Source organism: Lethenteron reissneri, chromosome 11 (genome assembly GCF_015708825.2).
Source record: "Lethenteron reissneri isolate LAM-NWPU_2019-01 chromosome 11, ASM1570882v1, whole genome shotgun sequence".
Lineage (NCBI taxonomy): Eukaryota > Metazoa > Chordata > Hyperoartia > Petromyzontiformes > Petromyzontidae > Lethenteron > Lethenteron reissneri.
The window spans coordinates 4327895-4342997 of record NC_083789.1 but is presented as its reverse complement, the minus strand read 5'-3'; the positions used below and the strand labels follow the sequence as shown (position 1 = coordinate 4342997).

General features: G+C 49.4%; 1 protein-coding gene across 1 annotated transcript in view; it reads left to right on the top strand.

The window, feature by feature from the left end:
• Positions 1-2378: 2378 nt before the first annotated feature.
• LOC133341307 (kinesin-like protein KIF26B) overlaps positions 2379-15103 on the top strand; it is a 119045-nt gene continuing 106320 nt past the window's right edge. The window contains 2 exon segments of the mRNA XM_061549827.1: positions 2379-3091; positions 5943-6278. Of these exon segments, the coding sequence (XP_061405811.1) occupies positions 3041-3091; positions 5943-6278 (387 nt within the window). The 5' untranslated portion in view covers positions 2379-3040.

Below are 15103 nucleotides of genomic sequence, written 5' to 3'. Positions count from 1 at the left end.
TCGGCTCCCACCTGACGCGATGGTCATCTGGCAACCACCTCAAATGTGAAACCATCGACGCTGTCTCGGTCAACATCTACTACATCAGCCGCGCGGAGGCGAATATTGCAATGGAAACGTGGCCGGTGAGAATCATTCCACAAAGTTGTTGTTGTTGTTGTTTAAGATGTGGGGGGGGGGGGAGAAGGAAACAAACGCACGCTGAGAGGTAACGTGCGATATGAGCAGTGATTGTGGTGGCCAAGATGCTGAATGATGGTGGCTGGGTGGTGGGATTGCGTGAGGAAGAGGCGATGGAGAGGGGGGGGGGTGTAGCGGTCAGCGCGCTGCGCTACGAACCCGGCCACCCGGGTTCGACTCCCGTTCACGGCCAACGACCAGTGACGATTATCTGAACCGGTCCTGGGCTTGGCCTCGGTTGACTCAGCCTCAAATGAGTACCTGGTGCGGTGTGAAAGCATCGCCACTCGGGATACTAATTGGGCCGGGCGTGGTTTTGGCCACTCATCATCCCCTTGTATGCTGTGCTGGCCGTCATAGGTGCTGCTCGCTAACAGCACTTGCCCCAACAATCTGTTAAGGCTATACAGGCGATCCTTGTCTTTGTTTTGGTGTGGGTGGCGGGTGTGTGTATGTAGGCGATCGGGAATTAGCACACTCCTCTTTATTGAAACGCACGCACGCCAATCTCGCGTTAATTCTGTTGTCGGATTAAGAAGGACCTCGTCATCCCCACAGCCACTCGGGCACGAGCCTCAACCCTAACAATCACTCACTCGATACCACCACCACCACCTCCTCCTCCTCTCTCTCTCTCTCCCCAGGCCAGACCCAATAGCGGGCTAGAGTACGCCCCGGGGGACAGAGCCGAGCCCAGCCCAGCTGAAGCCCGGCCTCTTTCGTGTGTTTTTTGTGTGCCTCTCCCCCCCCTCCTCCTTGTTTTGTCGTCGTCTTCCCCTTTACTCCACCCCCCCAACCCCCACCCCCATTGATCAGCCGCCTCCTATTGCACCGCATGTGGCTCGGAGCCATACATATTATCGGCGGGGTGTATAATAAGAGAGAGAGGGAGGGGGGATGGGATGGGCGAGTGAGTGAACAGCAAAAACGTGGGACGTTAGTGGTTTGACATGCGTGTGCGTGTCTGCGTGTGTGTTTTTGTTGTTTTTATTCCGTGAGCAACATCGAGTCGAGTGCGAAGTGGTATTTGAGCCTGTCCCTTGCTTCCTCGAGGTCGACTCAGCCTTCAAATGAGCGCCCTGGCGTGTCACTGTGGGGGGGGGGGGATGAGACAAAAGCTGATGCTCGGCGTCGCGTCGTGCTGGCCTTGACAGGTGCTCGCCAACATAACGTGGACCTACGACATTTATATCAAAGCCTAGACGAGGGGTTTTTGTTGGTAAGGTGGTTGGGTGTGGTTGTTTGGTGGTGGTGGTGGTGATGGGGTTGGTGGGTGGGGACGGGAGAGCGATCCGAGTGGTGTTGGTGGAGTAGAGGAGCGGTGGGGCAGGCGGTTAGCGCGCTCCGCTATGAACCCGGCCTCCCGAGTTCGATTCCCGCTCACAAGCCAACATCAGTGGCAATTATCTGTACTTCCCCTAGGTAGACTCAGCCTCAAATAAGTACCTGGTGTTCATCTTCTTGGTTCTTTCGGTAAAGTCACGTAGAAGGGAAGTAATAAAATAATAAAAATAAAACATAATAAAATAAAATAATTCTCACGACGTTTCGGCCACAACGCAAGCAGCCGTCTTCAGGTGAAAAAGTACCTGGTGTGTAAACATCGCCACTAGGGAGACAAAGGCGGCCGGACGATGGTGCTGGCCACCCACGCCCTCGTGTGCCGTGCCGGCCTTCAAAGGTGCTCTCTAACAGCACTTGCACCCCAAAAGTCTGTGAAGGCTCCAACGGGAGGGGGAGGGGCTGAATCTTTGTCTTTGATCTTCGTTGGTGGATTGGGGACGACTGCGTGAGTGGTGGACGTTCAGCAGCGAGCGGTGCAGCCCGACCGGGTAGGTACGTCCGGGGTGCGTGCGCGTGTCTCCGTTGGATGGGTGTTGGGTGAGTGGGGTGGGGTGCCTTGGGGTTGAGTGCCGTAAGTGGGGAGGGGGCAGGCGGGGGGGAGAAGTGGGAGGCACATGGATGGGAGCGAAGGGAGGGAGGGAGGAGAGGGACGGGGTGGAGGGTGCGGCTGGCTGTTTGCTAAGGAGAACGGCGGAAGGAGCGCATCCTTTCTACCCCCCTCCTCCCCGAACACCACGATCCAACTCCCCCCCCTCTCACCCACAGCCACCCACCCACCCAACCCACCCACCCACCAACCCCCCTCTTAAGTGTAGCCGTGGCTTGCGAGTTTTGCGCATAGCGCCGAGGTGTGCGCGCGCGCGCGTTTGTCTGTCCGCGTGTGTGTGTGTGCGCGCGCGCAAGCAAGGTATATAGCAAAGCCCTCTGGAGTTATTCTTTTGTAACCAAATGCAGCAGCAGCAGCATATTTGTGCATCCGAGGGGCTTGTTGGCTCGCGGGCGAACGCCGCCTGCGCTCGTTAACGCGACGACTCCGTCTCCACTGTGTCGCGGGAGTTTTCCCTTCGCTCCCTCTTCGCTACAATTGCCGGGGGAAGAGTCCGTCCCGACGGAGAACACGAAGCTTGCGTACTACTATCAAGACTTGGGAGTGAAGAGACGGAGGGAGAGAAAGAGAGAGAGTGACCGCTGAAGAAGAAGTGAACGCACGGATGAATGTGCTTGGCAGTCACATCTGAAGGAGAAGATGATGGTGATGATGATGACGACGCGTGCAGATGATGTGTGTTCAACGCAAAGGGCAGGATCGTGACGTCGCTACGTCGGCTGATTGATTATAGCCACGGTGACAATACACTGATCACACGCGAGTGTGCAGTTTGCCGGCCTCTGTCGGGAGCGAGGCTGGTGGTGCTTCTTGTTGTTGTTGTTGGTGGTGGTTTTCAATCTCTGGTTCTGGGATTACGGCGGACCTACAGCTGCCACCACTGGCGCTGAGAAGACTCACGCGCGGACTATGAGTAAGGAGGGCGTTGCATCTGCAGTCGGGGATTCACGAAACTTGGTGGTAAGTTTTGCTCCCCCTACGCCGTTGTGTTTTTGTAACAATTCAGATAAACGAAGCCACGTTGGGCGTGTGCGTGCACGAGGAGCGTGTGGCGGTTCGCGCGCTGCGCTCCTGAACCCGGTTAGCCGGGTTCGATTCCAGCTCACGGCCAACGACCGGGCATCCCCTAGGTCGACTCAGCCTCAAATGAGTACCGGGTGCGGTGTGTGGATATCGCAATTGGGGGGGGGACGAAGGCGGCCGGGCGTGGTGCTGGCCACCTCCTCGCGTGCCACAGCGCCGGTCTTCATAGGTGCTCGCTAACAGCACTTGCCCCAATAGTCTGTTAAGGCTATACGGGAGATCTTTGTGTTTGTGAACAAGCATGTACTGTCTTTGTGATAACGATTCTACAGAGCTTTTGTCAATCCATCGGTTGATCAAAGCTTCCCCCACGTTCTTGTCGGTCATGTGTGGAAGGTATTATTGGACCATACTTCACCGCGCTGGTCACAGCGAGTTCCTGAAGGGATCCGTGTGGTGGCTCGGCGTCGCTTCTGATGCCACTCGCCCCCTGATGTTAGCCGTGGATTGGGTGGTGGTGGTGATGGTGATGGTGGGGGGGAACGATCTAAGACGATGCCGTGTTAATCACAGCGCAGCGCGCTCACCACTGCGCCACCGCTCCCCCACTTACACATTGTTCACATAGATACAGAAACATTATTCACAACTCGGCTCACAAGGCGGCGGGGTGTCTCGCATCTTCCGTGCAGCAGTAACGCACGTGTAATGACAACTGCTTCACGCGCACGTGAGTTGAGATCGACAGAGGAACAGTACACACACACAGTAATAGCCAATACGTGGATACAAGCCGCCCTTTGCCGTGTGCCCAGACACATTATCATACATCATTTATGTGTTACATTAATAAAGTCTACTTTTTTGTTGTGACAACGGCCGGGCATTGTAAGCCAGCGTCCAGGTGAATTACACAATCGCCCCAATTAGCAGTCCATTGTAGATTCATACTTCTCGAGGGATGCTTAAGCGCAGACGGATCGACGAGATGATCGGTTCGCGTACAGGGGGAGTCAGACGGACGGACGGCAGCAAGGAGCGCTGGACCGCGAAGGATTAGCGACGGTGTTGGGAGATGTCTTCATCCAGCAGTGGAGAGACAATGGCTGATGGTGATGATGATGATGAATGTGGAAGCTGCGGATACGCGTTTTGGTCTGGGGGTTACAAGACAGTGTTGGAGTGTAGCTTGTGACTGACTGCTCGGCGAGGTGATAGTACAGCTTGAGATCATTGCGACCCATTGTCGCGTATGCATTTTGGGCCGCTTCTTTTTTTAAAGGGACCCAATACGCACCACCACGTGCACGGTTCAGCAGGGTTTCTGTGGTTCGGCCGAAAATCTGACCGGCCAACTAGGTATGTAAATGTTTTTTTTTTAATAATTCTTTGGTGTTATTATTGATCGATGAAATCGATATCAGATACAGCGGTGCAAATAATAATTTACGTGCTAAATGTTTGACCAAAATCCATTATGATTTTCGATGTGTACAAATTGGATATGTGATGTGCGTACATTAGTGGGGCATTTCTCGATTATTGCACGCGGTAGTAATGTGTTGGGCCATTTTTACGTAAATTAGCAACAAACATCCTGTAACGAACAGTCATTAGCGCGTTTTCAGACTTGTTATGTATTGGGTTTATAATTGGAGTGATGCTGTAATGTTGAATGGCCTTCCAAAAAAAAGGATCCCTCTTGCATTCAAAGACCACAAGCATGCACCCCATTCCTCTGTAGCCCTGGCGTTTGCCAGTGTTCTATTAATAACGCCACGTGCTCTATTTTTACACAATAGCTGTTAGTGGTGGTGGTGGTTGGTCTCATGTGAGTCTCAGTAGAAACTACTGGGCTGTACTAATTGCCTTTGTTCTGAATAATAAAAAGGTGTCTCGTGCAAAACTGGACAAATTTCACCTGGTGTGGAGAGGTTAGCGCCGCTGTGTTCTGAACCTGGTGATCCGAGTTTAATCCCCTGCCATGGCTAACATCAGTGGAAAGTGATATTAGACTCGGGCATGCCCTGACCCTCCTTCACCTACCCATATTGACCAGCGTGGTAAAATATGGTAAAAAAACACACCCCACATGACTGGCGTGGAGTGGCCTTCATCCACTGGTCGATTGAGAATGGCTGAATTTTATTATAATAAAAACATGTACGTATTTGTATTCAACAGTCTTACTAACACTGTCTCTGTGTCTTTGCGCGTTTCATCTGTCAGTGTTTACCAATTGTGCCCATTGATTTGTGGCGAGGCCCTAAAGATTTTCCGTTGTTGGAGGAGAGTTGGGAATGTGCAGTCTTGGGAGATGAGCGACGCCGTGAGAGAGGATCACACGCTGCCCAGTATTCGATACATATGCACGTGTGGTCTCTGGTGTACAGAACAGACCTGCGTCAGTCGGTAAATACTTTAAAAACCCCACCATATATATGCATCTAGGTTGTAAGTTGAGTTGCTTATGTAATACATAACCATGGTGGCGCGATGGCTCTTTTGGTGGAGGGGTAAGACTCTGGTAGATCACTCGGAGGTCTCATAGTGCCACGAAAGTCATTTTTTTGTCTGGATTTTAGATGCCCTGCCACCGCCACCACCGGCAAGTGAGCCACCACACACGTGTGTTTTGCCAGGCGGCCCCCGGTTTAGCCCCACGTGCGGGACACTTTTAAAAAAAATAGTAACTCGTCCAACTAACACTCCCCGGCGCGGCACGCTTTCCGCACCGAGCCCTAACTTCTCGCCGCTCCCGGTGGACTCTGCCGTCACGTTGGCACAGGTGGGCGGCGAAACCGCGGTGCGGGGCCCAATGCACGCCGACGTGGGACCCGCGTCCACCCCTCTGGGTCACCCCTGGCATTCCCCTGTGGCCTCCCGAAGCTCCAGCCGACCAGCCCCGGAGGGCTCGGCCCCCGGTTCCGGACTCAGGGGGCCTTGCCCCGACTGCCCCGCGCGACTGCCCTGCCCGACGGGAAGCGGCTGCCCGTCGTCGCAGGGCGTCCCCTGCCCTGGGGAGAGGGGCAGCGCCTGGCCGTGCGAGAGCTGCTCGCGGAGCAGGATGGATGACCTCAAGCGGCAGGTCCACGACCAGACGTCGCCGGGGCACACGAGCAAGGTAACGTGGGCGGGATGCACGGCGCTACGGTGGCCAGATGGTAACTACCTCGCCTGGTATGGCAGGAGGTCGTGGGTTTTCGATCCCGACCCTGACACCTGCTGTGCGTTTGAAGTCTGAGTGTCTCTCTCTCTCTCTCTCGGTGGTCACGTGTATTTTTCTCCAGGTCCTCCGGGTTTCCCCCTCCACGTTAACGAATCGACGTGCGTCCAGAGTATTTGTCTGCCGTACATTTTCACGTGATAAGCCACTTGGTTGGGCTATCATATGTGGCTAGGTTGCTTCTGAAAGAGAGCTGTATAGCTCAGTGTGTCGTACCTGGTAAAATAAAAAAACAAAAATTTAGTGTGCTTTATGGGTGTGGAGAGATCCGTAAAGGTGACGGCGTTGTGCAAGGGAGAACGGTCGGAGTGATGGATTGAGATGTGTGGGAAGGTTTTAAATGGAGTTATGTGGAGAGTTGAGCAGTTGGAGAGGGCATACGCTTTTTTTACGTAGTTTACTGCCATTAAGGCCGGCAGTAAATATTGTCATTGTCTCCTGGCTCAAACAAGCGTTGGGGCTGTGCTTATCTCAGTTGGCAGCTCCGAACCATCGGAGGAAATACCAAAAGCAAGAGACCAGTCTTACCATAGCATGACCGCTGGTATGGTTCTCGAAGAGGTGCTAATTTTATTGATCTAGCAGGGGTGACTGGGCAAGCTTTACTCCCCCAAAACTGGGAAATGAACTCAGAACCCTGGCAGTCTAGACATTGCGTTTATTAGACTTAGATGACAGTAGTAAAATAACCAAGTGAACAAGTATGCTAACCGTACAGCCTTTGTGTATAATGGTCTAATGCCTTCCCGTAATTGACCAATCATTTCACGTTGCCTTGAGAGTCCACTTGTGGCTTTCATAGACAAGCTGCCTACGCTAGATTTGTGTTGTCGTTGTTGCTGTTGAAAGTTGAACCCGCGCCACTTAATAGAAAAGAAGAACGAACCCTTTTTTTTTTGGCTCTACGCGCCACCCCGCGTGGGCGACAGGGCCACGCTTTTGCCGAGATTGACAGCTCCTGTCGGCGCAGCGTACACCGCCGGGCACGTTGACATCCGTACGCAGGACCCCTTAAGGGGGTCGCTTTTCACCGCTCGCGACCAAAACGCACCCCTTCAAACGCACGCTCCACGCATTGTCACAACAACCCCCCCCACCCTCTCCGCCCGCCTTTTTTTTTACTGCGAGGGCTCAAAACACAGAGGTCTATTCCCTGCAGCAAGCGTCCGTTCGTCTGTCGTGCTACGCTCCGCATACGCCCATGCACAACGTTTTGCCTCTTCCCCCCCCACCACCACCCAAAAAAAAAGACCCAGCAACAATAGAGGTCTCCCCAACCTTTGCTCGGCTGACCACCTGCTTTTCCCCGATCGTGGTGAGTTACTTTGTTGGTGCACACCGTGGTGGGGGGGGGGGGGCAAGCCCTGTTTGCCAGACGGTCGTGTGTGGTGTGTGGTGGTGGTGGTCTTGGGCTGTCCCCGGGTGCTGCCACGAGAGGGCAGCACTGAGGCACGATCACAGAGGGCCCCTTTATTGTGTGGCCACGTCTGTCTTGGGAGGGTTGCACGTGGGATTGTTCGTCTTGACAGTCGCTTTTTCAGCACGCGGCTTTAGTGATGATAATAATAATAGTTCAATTTATAACGCGCGCACATTTTCAGACGTAGTGGCCGCAACTCAGAGGCGCGGAGCCAAGCTCAGAGTCGCTCGAAAGCACGTGATTGTAGAAGTGAGTTTTTAAGTCTCTCTTGAAGGAGGCGATTGAGGTGATGCTGCGAATGTGCAGAGGGATGACGGCGTTCCAGACTGTTGGGGCTGCCACCGAGAAGCGGCGCATAGACACGGTGACCATCCTGGATCTTAGTGAGCCACAATTATTGTGCGGCGATTTCAAGAAGGGGGAACGGTGGCACGGTGGTTCGTCTGCTGTGCTTTGAGCCCGACGACCTGAGTTCAAGTCCCAGCCCAGAGCTAAAAGCAAGTGGCGAGTGATACATGCAATGTTCCTGGCTCTCTCCCCCCCTTCTCTTCACCAAACCCGCACTAATCAGCACGGTGAAGCATGGTAAAAAAAAATCCTCGCTATTTGAAAGGCATCTTATTTGGATTTCACCAAATTCACGCATCACAGATTTGCCCATTGCTTCTTCTCATATATTTCATTCACATCATGTCCACCATTACATGCACGCGTGCACCGTTGTTTGATTCTTTGTAGAGTGCCTTGGTTAAGGTGCCATATAAATTCAGTTAAGATATGACGGGACAGAGTACTGTAAAATATTGTTTGACTATTATAATAATTGGTGTGATTTCCCCCCCGTAATTCTGCAGTCCCATCATAGACGTTATTCAAAAGTCTATAATTTTCTTTCTCAAACGACCCTGGGAAATGTATCATCTCAAATTGGTGTTCCTGAGACAGCGCGGCGGAAACTCCATGTTCCCATGGCAGAGACCAGTTTGTCTCGAGCACAGCCGCTGTTTATGCCGCACAAAGGAGATTTTCTATTTTATCGACCATGGATGGTGGATGATGGGCCGAGTTGACCCCCCCTCTCCCCCACCAATGAGCAACCGGCCTGAAACGCATCCCATTCAAATGACTGCAGCTCTGTTGCAAAATTTGGCCGAAAAAAACGTTTGCGACATTGAGTGACTAATGCCACGGGTATTTACGTAAAGAAATATAAAAAACAATAAAACCCAATGTTGCACCAACTTGTGTGCGGAAGAACCTATAATGAGGGCATAAATTTCACTGGATCTCCCATAGTTATTTTGGAAACGTCACCCATAATTATTATTGGCCGTACGTAATTTTATTTGCAGAGGTATCTTGTTTACAGTGAATACAATGGAGCCAAGGTCGTTTCTGTTCACTTGCAGCCACTAAACAGAGTTAAGAAATTTCGATTTAAAGCTTTCGTGACTGCAGGGATTCATCCTCTTGGTTCTTTCGGTAAAGTCACGTAGAAGTGAAATAATAAAATTAAAAAAATAAAACCTAATAAAATAATTCTCACGACGTTTCGGCAAAAATAATAAAAATAAAACATAATAAAATAATTATCACGACGTTTTGGCCACAACGCAAGCAGCCGTCCTCAGGTGAAGACCAGGTTTGTCGGGGAGACAGCGTCTGAATTTATTATGTTTTGTTTTAATTATTTTATTATTTCCCTTCTACGTGACTTTACCGAAAGAACCAAAAAGAGTTAAGAAAGACAAGTTTCTCTCTGCTCAAACGAGTGTGTGACCTGGCTCGTCTCTGTTTACAACCCTACCCACACGAAAATTTCCACATTCCCATTCTTTAAGACAACCACTTCATTAACCCAGGTCTCCTGTGCAAAATCAGTTTTTTTTCGGTGTTCGTAACCTTGCTCATTTCGTCAAGGAGCATACACCAGCACAGTAACTTCGGTCATCCCTGCAGCGGCTCTTGGCTGGCCATCGAAAAAAGGCAGTCACTGACTTTCAGATGCGCTTCTGCGGCCGTCTGGAATGCTCTTCCTTCCGATATTAGGAAACCACTTGAGCAATGCACTTTTACATCTAAACTGAAAACCAACTTCTTTAGAAATGCTTTTAGTGTTAAGTTGGTTGTCCTCTCCCCGCAGCTCCGATTGGCATCGTTGGCTACGTACGGTGTAAAAGAAGTTCAACATACATACATCATCATACACCGTTTGGTCTCAGTGGCCTGGGCTCCGGGCTTCAATGAGGAGGGAATGGAGTTGGACAGGGGGTCCCATATTATTCCATGCACCAGGGAACCATGCCAACCGCACTACACCACTGATGATTCGGTCGATATAGCCAAATGACCGGTACACAATTACCAACTCGAAAGAAGCTTGACATTTTGAATGTTCACCGAGGTAGGAGAGAATTAACCGCAACGTTTTCCTTCTAAAAAAAAAACACGGCGCATTGGGTGATGCAGGCTGCACTGAGGTTGTTTTAATTAATTTCCCACATGTTGATTCGGAGTGAAGAAATGGTCAAATTACCCAGCGTGTACTTAATTTGGTTCATTACGCTGCAACACAGCTCATTTTGCATTGCGAACAATGCGCACATTTCTTAGCTGACGTGAGAATGGACGAATCGAACAAGTTGGTTGTCGTGAGAATGCAAATGGTTAACAAACAAAAAAGGAAAAAACAGAATTCAATGTAATGCAACGCCAAGCCAAGTCATCCTTTCTCACAACGTCATGAATGTCACGGTGTAAAGTTGTCGATTTTGAAACCGGGGCATTGAGTTCTTGCGGAATCATTCATAGCGTATGCTCGTTGTTTTATCATCACTGAGATGGCTTACAAAGTGAGTAGCGTACGCTGCGGAGTGCCCCACAAGTTTATTGCGCCTTTCCGTTACTGCAGCGGCACAAAGTGTTCATCGTCGATGAAGCTGAAGCACGTGTCACTTTAATGGAATGATGATCGTGCAGCAAATCACAGCAATTCGTAACGCACAACGTAAATGTCAACGCGAGTGCGAAACATTCTTACTGCGCGCATGTGCGACGTTGCACTTAATTGGCAATTGCACGCACGTTAGCCAAAACATTTTTAGAAATGTTTAAATCCTGGCAGCATGCGAGACGTAAATTGAAAATTTACAAAGGCGAGAGAGCGGGAGAGAAGATGCGTTTACAATGCATGCCTTTTAAGTCTTGATTGAAACAGCATTTCTTTAGAACTGCTTTTTGTGTTTAGTTTGTTGTCCTTCCCCCCATGCACTTCCGATTATACATACATACATGTAAATTATAAAGCATGCCAAAAACACGTTCAACTTAGTTATCCTCAGCATCTGTAGGGTGCAGTTGCTGTGAGTGAGTGCCACGTCAGGCCAAAACAACTTACGTGAGATTTCGATTTAAAGCTTTCGTGACTGCAGAGATTAATCTTCTTGGTTCTTTCGGTAAAGTCACGTAGAAGGGAAATAATGATGGGGTGGCCAGAACTGCACCCCCAGCCACCCTTTGCATTTCCCAGTATTCATTGAAGGATGAGTTTACCTCGGAGATGCTCAGAGCAGTTTAAGATACTGCTTGCCACTCGTGTGCTGTACGTGGTCAGGAATTGAACCTGGTCTGCCAACATTGTAGTGCACATCGCTAACATTTCGCACGCACGCACGCACACAACACTATATTTGTTTTAATAAACGAAGCAGGCGGCAAACACACACAGTACCTTTATTTTGAAACCACTTTGCAAGTGGATCTCAATAATGATAAGCAGGTGGCAGTCTGGAGATAGGGCCAAATTCCAAAGTGTGAGATCGGACAGATTTTCAAAAGATACGCCCCTTGTCATCTTCAAGACGTTTCAACTTTCCATTGGATGGCACATAGCGTAGATCGTTTGCGCCGGTGGCGATTCTCCGTGATAATGCTTTGTCTCTGATTTTAACATTTTATTTTTTACGCTGCTAGCGAATGTGATGAAATTAACGCGATGTCCTCATTATCATGATTTTATTCACCAGTGTTGGGACGTATTTTAATGTTGTGCTTCGATAAAAAATATTTCGCCCTTTGAAGGAAGTCAGCTGTTGTCACCTCATGAATAATCTGGTCTTTGCCACGGTAAAGTGGACATTTCACCGGGAGCTCAGCGCCACACAAAATTACCGATCAGAACCTACGAAATTTCCCCCGAAATGTGTGGGGAGACACCGTGACTTGAGTGACTGCTCGTGAAGTGTGATGTAATAATGCATGCACAACGTTTGCAATCGATCCCGTTGAACCTCGTCACCGTATGATTGTCTGCTATGGGAGTGGGCCGCCCAATGAGCGTAAGACGAGTGAGCCAATTTGATGAGTTAATTGCATATGTAGTGACGAGATACAATAGCTAATCACACTTGCCTATGGTAGACGCTGCTCAAGTAGCGATATGTAATTTCCTTTGCCTGCCATAAGCCATTGGAATTCCACATTCTTATGACAGCATCAGTCTGTCGTTAAGTTGGAGTCTGCGCGTAGCTGGATTTGTCCTTTTGAGGTTTTCGTCTGTGGAAAACTTCAAACAATTTTATTGAGTTTAAGAACAAACGGCCTTTGCACCTTTCAACTAAATGCTTTTAAATTCCAGTGAATCGCATTCCTTACACGTTTACAGCCAGGCTTCTAAACAGGTCTGTGTTAAACCATTTGCCCCCCCCCCTCTCCTCCTCGGCCATAAATGTTAAATTGTTCCACGCCACTGACATATTTTCCTCCCCTCTGCCACTCTCCCTCCCTCCCGTCTCTTCACTTTGAAGTACTTTTTTCTTGTTATCATTGCACAATGCGTCATTGTCCACGTTAGAGGTTTTTTCTGGGTTAGATCGCCTGAATATAAATGTTGTGTCGTTGAACCGGCCACCCCCCTCACACAGCCAATTAGAAAGGGGTTGTCACGTCAACAACACGTGCCAATTCGGTACCAGTTCAGCACACCGGCGTGTTGGAGAGTAAACCCACAACGTCTACAATTCGAGTACGGCGGTAATTACAACAGCCACTTATCCTCCTGTTTCGGTCTTAAACAGAGGGATAGATGTAACGTCGTCTCTTGTGAACCAATCAAGCGCGAATCTAACCCAAAAAAAAACCTCTATTTTCGATAATATGGGTCGCGAAAGCCTACGTGTTAAACTCACAATGCGTCATCGTTTGAAATGCAAATACATGTGTTTACGGCGCGGTATCTGAGAGGAAGTGCATTCGTTGTGACATCATTGAGTTAAGACTTCTCGCACGTGGTCGAAAGTAAGTTCCTCATTCGTGACGTGAATGGCTTCATTCTTAAAAGTTTCAAGTCTCCGCGCCTGTAGGAACGTTCTGCTAGGGAGACAGAGGTGGCATCAGCCGTTACATGAATGAGGCGGTCGTAAAAAGAGATACAAAAAACCCTAAACGTTCCAACTTAGGACGTGGTCACTACAGCCAGTGGTGCAGAAGCTTTAACACCGGAGCAGCAAATCCAAAGTTCCACGTGAAATTCCCGGTCGAGAATCTTTACGTTCAGTCATTCCCATTTCGTCTCTTCCCACGCGGCGGTGACCAAAATCTAACTTCATTACAGCTGTGGTTCATCTTCTTTGGTTCTTTCGGTAAAGTCACGTAGAAGGGAAATAATAAAATAATAAAAATAAAACATGACAAAATACAATTCTCACGACGTTTCGGCCACAACGCAAACAGCCGTCCTCAGGTGAAGAACAGGGCTGTCGGAAAGACAGCGTCTGAATAAACCAACCCACCCCAGCCCCTACAGCTGTGGTTTTTATTGGTCCATGAATTACAAAACAAGCTTTAGAATTACAAAATAAGAATAAGCGTGGCATACTGAACTCGTTGCACGGATCTCCTTTAGTAAAATAGCCACGCGACTGGCTAAACGAGATCGCCCGTGCAGATCAATCGACAAAACTCAAACTTTCCAACATGCCTTTGTCTTTGGAACTGTTTAAGTGGCAGTACAGACGCTGATTGATGGCTTGGTGGGCAATACGAGGCATCTGCATATTTCCGGTTCGTGCCTCGAAGTTTTTGGCATTAATATTTCTTAAATACAATTAGTTTATTGTCATTCAAGAACCCAGAATACAAAGTAGATTTCAAAAAGTGCGTGTGTGTGGTGGGGGGGATGTGTAACAACTTCGCGAGCAATACACCCTCAAAATTAGGGATCGATCGTTGTGGGGGGGGGGGTGTCTGGGCTCGCTGTCCCTGGGGTGACGATCTTGAGCATTGCTGCATTTTGGCATTCCTTTCAATTTAAATCCTTTATATTAAGTTCACTTGCTTGCTTGCTTGCGCGCTTACGACCGTGCAAATCTTTCGGTCGTTTTTTAACCCACTTCCCGTGATCCAATCGAGCTGACATTTTGCACACAGACTCGTAGTGCGTGACAATTTATTTTCGTGAAAATTTTTTTTCCCAAAATTTTACACTTTTTAGGAAAAAATAAATTATATTTAATTACCAATTGCTTAATGGTGGCAGGCAATCATCTGACCCATAGGTGGCAGCCATCTCAAGCCAGAGGACGAGAGGACTCTAGCCGCCACGCATATAAAGGATTTATAGTGAAAAACGTAGTTTTTACGGGTTAATTTTTAAACTTGCCCGGTTCTCATTAGTGCAACTTGCTAACAGCAATGCAACTCTATGCTAAAGTTGAGTTCACGTTGGTGAAACTTTTTGGCAGTTGACGCCCTCCCGCCCCTTCCTCCTCCCCCCGAGTTCTATTCCTGCTCACGACCAATAACAGTGGCAAATATTTGAACTGGTCCTGGGGCTCCCCTAGTTCACATTGGATCATCTGCCCACCCCACCCTAGCCCGTTCTCCCACCCCGGGTTACAGACGAACAGAGCTAATGCATGACGGAAGCGTTCTATGTTACCGTTCTCTGAAAAGCGTTAAAAACTGGGAGCAACCTGGTGGCCTCAGACTCAAACGCATCTCTCTGTGTGTGCTGCGCTACCGTTGCTCTGTGACCCAAGTAACCCTTCCCGAAGAGACGCATTGGCTCAGCAGGGGTCCTCACCTAGCGAAACAGAGTCTGCTAACACTCGCGCAGAGCATGAACTCTATGTTGTTAAAAGCCAACACGGGTTTTAGATGTAAAAAAAAAACAATAATCGGACGGAGATTCACAACGGGTGTTGTTCAGAGTTGTGGGGCACCACAAGTGGCCGTTGCAATTTTGAAGCACATTCCTGAGACTAGGTGGGAATCCCCAAGACTCAAGAACCACGCTACGGCAAAA